The 6900-nt window shown below is 45.3% G+C and overlaps 1 protein-coding gene across 2 annotated transcripts in view; it reads right to left on the bottom strand.

Annotated features, from left to right (window-relative positions):
- Positions 1–6900, bottom strand: part of LMAN2L (lectin, mannose-binding 2-like) — a 36021-nt gene that overhangs the window by 5217 nt on the left and 23904 nt on the right. The window contains exons 5-7 of one of the 2 annotated variants that reach the window (XM_011969636.1): positions 2511–2543; positions 1266–1427; positions 1060–1174 (exon numbers count right to left, since the gene is read on the bottom strand). In XM_011969636.1, the coding sequence (XP_011825026.1) occupies positions 1060–1174; positions 1266–1427; positions 2511–2543 (310 nt within the window). The remainder of the gene's footprint in view (positions 1–1059; positions 1175–1265; positions 1428–2510; positions 2544–6900) is intronic. The other variant, XM_011969637.1, reaches the window with a different exon arrangement.

The raw sequence follows: 6900 nt of genomic DNA, 5'->3' as shown, positions 1-6900 counted from the left end.
GGAGGTGGAGCTTGCAGTGAGCTGAGATCCGGCCACTGCACTCCAGCCTGGGCGACAGAGCGAGACTTCGTCTCAAAAAAAAAAAAAAAATCCAGATTTCCAGCTTCTCTTGAAAAACTGGAAGATTTGGCCTCACTGAGCTGACACTTCCTTTTAGCTACTGGAGCTCACTAGCTGTCGGCTGTTTCAGATGGGTATCTGCCTTTCCATTTTGCCACAAGAAACTTCTATTCCAAACTAGCTTTATCCAGAACAAACTATATTAATCAAAAGAAAGAGAAGTTCAGTTCCTTTTCTGTTCCCAAAAGATGTTATGACTGGGGCTAAAGCTAAGAGAGTAAGTGTATAAATGAGAAGCTAAGAATCAGGCATAAGCAGAAAAAGAAACAAAAGGAGATGGAAAAGTAAAAGAGCCAGGTGCTATTAATGTCACGTAAGTCAAGAAGGTAAGAGTTTCAGAGTAATGGGTTAAATGAGCTGAGGAGGACAAAGGGTGAGAATGAGAACAGAGCAATGAATATGGCAAGGAAACAGAATGACCTTTCATGAGAATGGTGTTAGTGTAATAGCAAGGTAGAGCACAGGTCTGAGTCAGCATGTTAAGGAGGTGGACAGCTAGGAAACAAAAGCATCTGTACACAAACATTCAAAAGTCTCAGCAAAAGGACAGTCTGGGGTAAGAAGAGGGACGGCAGAGTCAAGGAAAAGCTTTGTTAAGGAAGGGGAACAGGGAACATTAGCAGGTGGAAGGAGAGGAGCCTGACAGCAGAAATTAGACAGCAAGGAACTCAGGATACAGGCTAGAAGAGCCAGCTTAATGAAGGGACAAACGTTGCTTTCTATTAGCACCAACCATCTTCTAGTGACCACTGTACTAGGAAAGCCTGGCCTGGGTTTTCTAAGGAATGTGGATATAAGAATGTAGAAAGAGAAGCAGTCTTGAGGCATCTCCTTCCACAGTACTGCTCCTCTGGCTCTCCCCTGTGAGAGGCCTCAACAAGGCATGGGTATTGAGAACAGGCCTCAGTCAGGGCAAACCAAGAGTGCGTGTGGCAGTACCTGAGAGATCCCCAGTGATGGAGGAGGTGCCGAAGTAGTAGCCACGGGGCAGGCGGACTCCGGGCACTTCAATGCAGTCCCTCCACTCATGCTTGCCATCAATATCCATCATTATCTAGAATAAAAGGAGAGATAAATCAGGGTCAGGCCATGGAAGCAAGGGCGACACAGCCCACACCACCATCCGGTCCAGGACAAGGACTCACCGTCAAATGCCTCTTGACATAGCGAATCACCAGGAAGGTGTCGTAATGAAGATTGCGGACAATGGCCGTGCAGCCTCCCAGCTCTGTAGGCCGCCCATCCCGCTCGTGATCGTAGCTGAGGGAGCCGTTGTTCACCATGGCTGAGATGTAGGGGAATACCCGCTGGGAAGCAGAGGGGGTAAGCAGACGCTAAGGAAGAGCACGTAGGAACACCTGCACAAACAGCAACACGAATTCTGCACACACAACTTGAGTCCCTTACAGCAGAACAGGCAGCCACTCAACTTCATTGTCAGCAGCCCCTGAGAGCCCACATTCAGATGGTCTCTTAAGGGAAACAGCCCAGGAAGCGACTACACTTGGTTGTTGTCTTCAGTAATTCTCTTGGCTCCTGAACTGGGGTGGGCCTGAAATGGGCCCCCTAAAACGCTGGAGTCTGACTTGAATGTCCTAAGGTCACCATTTGGCACTTATGTGCTGTCTAATACTAGGGGTTTCCTTTTCATGTATATGTACCTATCTCCCCAACTGCCACATAAGATTCTTGAAGAAAAAAATTCACTCATCACATGCCTTCATATGTCTAAACTTCAGCCCCATCTCCTCCCAACCACGGTTCTGCACACAGCGGGTATTCTGAAAATACCTGTTTGAGCAGGGGAATCTTTCCATTCAGATAGCTCTTTTCAATTCTAAAATTCTACAAGCATATGAGGCTAAATGGACTAGAGCTCAGAAAGAACATGGAACGGGGTTGCTGGATGGGCTCAGCCAGCCACCATGACTGTCCTTAGTCAAAAGACTTTCCAGCCCACTTAAGCCTCCTCCACACATCACTTCTCCCAATCATAATAAGAGGACAAGGTTCTCCCTTAACGGGGAGAAAACTGCAAATTTCCCCATAAACCACTCATTTTCCCATCTATTTCACAAGCCCTCTCTCCCCAGTAGAGTTGTAGGAGCAATTCTTCCTTAGAAATGGCAAACTCATCATTCCAGAACAAGCCCAATGCCAAGGCAGTGCAGACAGGCAGGGTGTGAGGTGGTGAAGGGGTAACATGAGGCATGCCACTCCTTTGGTGAGTATTTATCCCTTTGTCCCACATGGTCAACATGCAAGGTGGAGACGCAGTGAGACCAGAGACCGGGGACTCCCGGGACAACCACATGGACTTGAAACAGCAACAAACGTTGGATGGACACATGGGAATGAGGGATGCTCATGATGAACCAAGAACTGAGTACCTGGACTCCTGGAGAATACCGCCTCTTCTGGGCCTGAGAGGGTCCAGCAGGTTATGATAAAAACAAGAGAGGGCACAGAAGACAGGAGACCAAGTCAGAAAGACACAGCCACAGAAGAGCTATGACCCAGCTGTGATGGATGAACAAACCAACTGAAATCCCCAAACAGAATTTGAGGGTCCCTGAAGGGCATCCGTGAAGCATCTGCGCCCTCAAGATGACAGGCAAAACCATATGCACAGGCGCTTGCACATTTTTCTGAGGAGAGGGTCTGTTACTGTATCAGATTCTCAAAGGGCTCCCCCAGGAAGACCGCTCTAGCCCATAGAGGGTCCCGAAGCTTGTGGAAGGCGCTTTATAAAACACATAGCAGTACGCTGTCCAGGCACGCCCCGCTTATGTCTCTGGGAGTCAGTCTCAAGTTTGTCTGTACCCAGCCTACTGTATTTCTATAACAAGGGGAAAGGAGACAAACAGGGCTAAATTCTTCCAAATTCAAGACATCCTTCACTATCCAGGATCTCAGGAAACAGCTCCTGCCCAGAAGACCAAAATCCTGCCACTTGAGAGACTATGAAACTCACTCTAATCCAAAGGGATCATTTGCCCTCTAACTGAGCCTTATGGGTCATATTCCCAAATAACTGTTCTCATTCTAACCTACAACACATAGGCAGGGAAGACGCTCCACGGCGGCGCTGCAGAATGAGATTTAGAAAATCATCGGGCGTGAGGGTATTAAACTCTGCTCCAGGAAACAGCCGCAGTTCTAAGCCATCAGCAAGAGGCACCTATACAAGTTCAGCTCAGCTCTGCCCTGTGGGACAGGCAGGCGAGGGTACCGACCTCAAACCCTTCCCTCCTTTAATACAGTGAACACCTAGTACAAGCCAGGTACTGTTCCAGATGCTGAGGGTCCAAAGAGAAACAAGACAGACAGGAATGGAATCAAGATCAGAGCGGAAGAGACAAACAAACAAGCAAATAAAATGATTTCAGATAGTGATAAATGCTACGAGGAAAATAAAATAGGTAATACAAGGGACCGGCGAGGGAACCTCTTCCCGAGGAGGCAGTATCTGAGCTGAGACTCAAGTAATTAGAGGGAGTCCACCAAAAGATCTGAGGCACAAGCAGCATGAGGGCGGCACACTCAAGGAACTGGAAACAGATGAGTCAGAATCACAGCTTGTGAGAAGAGGCTGCCGTGAGGCGAGGCAGCACCCACGGCCCTGCACTCCATGGGCCACAGCCAGGAGTCCGAGGCTGCAGCGCGGCTCCTCTGCTGTCCTCTTACACCACTGGCAGAATTCATACAGGACACAGAAAGGCATCACATCAATCAGTGGATGATTAAACTGGCATAAAGTTACTCTTCAACAACTACCATTTAGAACAAGGAAACGGTGAACACGTTATCAAGCAGTTTACAGCAACTGGCATCTCAGAGAATGCTCATAATTTCAGTGACAATTAAGGAAAAGGGATTAAAAATGCCCTGTGGAGCTCTGATGAGCCCAAGGCTTGCTTCACTCATCACCTCTAGTAACCCTGATTAGAAGTTTAAGTTGCAACTTTAAAGAGATAGCAGCCTCCTATGTTAGCTTGCTTAGAAAATAAACAAATAATAAAGCGACAGCAATCGCTAGCCTAAGGGTGCCTTACTCTTCCCAAGGCTGGTGTGGACCCAGTTCCAGGTGACAGCCAGAGGCATGCTGGGCCTTGGGATCACCTGAAGGAGCTTGTTAACTGGACATATACGTGGGTCCCTCAGCCAAACTGTCTCATTCAGTAGGGCTAGAGTGGGGTGCAGGATTTTTTTTGTTGTTGTTGCTGTTTGTTTTTTTGAGATGGTGTCTCGCTCTGTCACCTAGGCTGCAGTGCAGTGGTGCGATCTTGGCTCACTACAACCTCCACCTCCTGAGTTCAAGCGATTCTCCTGCCTCAGCCTTATGAGGTAGCTGGGATTACAGGCACTCACCACCATGCCCAGCTAATTTTTGTATTTTTAGTAGAGACAGGCTTTCACCATGTTGCTCAGGCTGCTCTAGAACTCCTGATCTTGTGATCCACCCGCCTCAGCCTCCCAAAGTGCTGGGATTACAAGCATGAGCCACCGCACCCAGCCAGGATTAAGTATTTTTAAGAAGCACCACAGAAGGCTGTGATGTGCAACCAAATTGAAGAAATGCTGCACCAGATAGGGAGCCCCACAGCTTTGCAACTAGAGAGAATCTGTCTGCTTCGGCAGCACACGAGTTGGCCTTCAACTTTTAACCTCACATTAGTGTAAGTCACTAAATGCCATCTTATTTTCTACTCCTAGTCAAGAGTTCTTGGAAGCATTTCTTGGATAACCACTAATTTCACACAGGAGCAATTTTGTTTTCCCCTAGAAAGCAGTCTGTAAGTTAGAACCAAAGATTGAAGAATCACACTGGTTCAGACAAGGTGGCAGTTTTATTCCTAATTTAAGAGTCACCAGAAAGGAGAAACTCTTACCTGTCTTATCGTCCAAAGGATTGTCGTTCAAAGGGTGGAGAAATGTTTTCAACTTTTTGTACTATAAGACTACTTTTTAAAAAGTGTTTTTTGAAGACCTCTACAGGATAACTGTATCTCCAGCATATTTTGATGGAAAAGACACCCATTAGCTTGTGGATTTATGGATGCTAAGCTAAAATTCCAAATGGCCTCTGTAATTAGGGAGACCTGAGTTCTAACTGCAGTTATGTCACTCACAGCTGTGTAACCTTGGGTGGATTACATCACCTCCTCGAGACTCTATGTCCTCACTGTAAACAGAACAATACAAAGCTCACAGGGTTCATTATGAAGATGAAATGAGATATGCAAAGCATTTAGTACAATGTCTGGCATTCAAGGGGGAGTCAATAAACATTCAATCAGTGACTAGTGCATTTCTGGACACAAATATCGTTCACAGGTACTCATATACACATAAACACAAAGCCAAACAAACATCTTTTAAAGCATGAATTCCCAGACCACTGGCTGTCATTAACCATTAGTATTTCCAAAAATATTTTGGAGAGTATGAGATTTGGTTTCTTTTTATTGCCTACTAAAAATATTAAAATACAATAATGACAGAACAATCATCTGTAATAAACATCATTTTACAAAAGGACATTTTAACACCAAAAGATGAGAACCATGTAATTTCATAATGAAACAATGGAATACATTTAGCACTTAAGAAAAAGAACTTTACTGTCATGATTCTTGCACCAGTGAGAACTGTCACCAAACAACAGGCGCTCACACACCAGCTCTTTCAGAGCAGTGTTTTCCATCTCAAACCATACCATTTTCTAGTAAGCGGACCATTTGCTTTCTGGAACCCAGACGTGAAGAAAAGAAAGGGAGGAGGGCAGAGGAAGAGAGAACAGAACTAAGATGTTTGCAACATGTCCCTTAGGAGTCCACTGAATGGTGTGAATAATAGCTAGCATTTACTGAGCACTTAGTCTGTGCCAGGTACTGAACTCAGTAATGAGCACTTTTGCATTTAATTCTCACAATCCTATGAGGTAGTATCAGTACTCCTCATTTCACAGGTAAAAAAACTTGCCCAGGATAACACAGGCATTAAGTAGTGAAATCAGGATTTGAAACCAAGTATTCTGGCTCCAGAGTCCTGACTCAATCACTGGGATATACTGCTTTCAATCTCTCTCAATATGGAAAAATGTTTCATATGTACAATTTTTTAAAAATCAGCTCTAAACAGAATGTACTCTGAGGCACAAAGAGAACACTGAGAATAGTTCCAGATTAAAGGAGAGGAGGAGAGATGTAACAACTGAATACAACACAGGATCTGGGACTTTCTTTCATTATAGAGGACATATCGGGACAATTGGTGAAATATGAATAAGGACTGAAGATTAGATAATGGTATTGTTACAAACAACTTCCTGACTTTGATCACTGTGCTGTGGCTATACAAAATAACTTTTTTTTTTTAAACACACACACACACTCTCTCAAGTATTTAGGATTAAGGAGGCATCACGACAGCAATTTACTCTTAGTTCAGAAAAAAAGACACAAGCACAAACACACACACAAGACACATACACACACAGACACACACACAAAGAAAGAGTTAAAGAAAAGGATGGCCAGTGTAGTGGCTCACACCTGTAATACCAGCACTTTGGGAAATGAAGGCAGGAGGATTGCTTGACCCTAGGAGTTTGTGACCAACCTGGGCAACATGGCAAAACCCCATCTCTACAAAAAGATAGCTGGGCTTGGTGGCATGCACCTGTAGTCCCAGCTACTTGGGAGGCTGAGATGGGAGGCTCTATTGAGCCCGGGCGGTTGAGGCTACAGTGAGCTGTGATTGTGCCACTGCACTCCA

The sequence above is a fragment of the Mandrillus leucophaeus genome, unplaced genomic scaffold (genome assembly GCF_000951045.1).
Source record: "Mandrillus leucophaeus isolate KB7577 unplaced genomic scaffold, Mleu.le_1.0 Scaffold9, whole genome shotgun sequence".
Classification (NCBI taxonomy): Eukaryota; Metazoa; Chordata; class Mammalia; order Primates; family Cercopithecidae; genus Mandrillus; species Mandrillus leucophaeus.
Note: the sequence above shows the minus strand (reverse complement) of the source record. Positions and strands in the feature narration are given on the sequence as shown.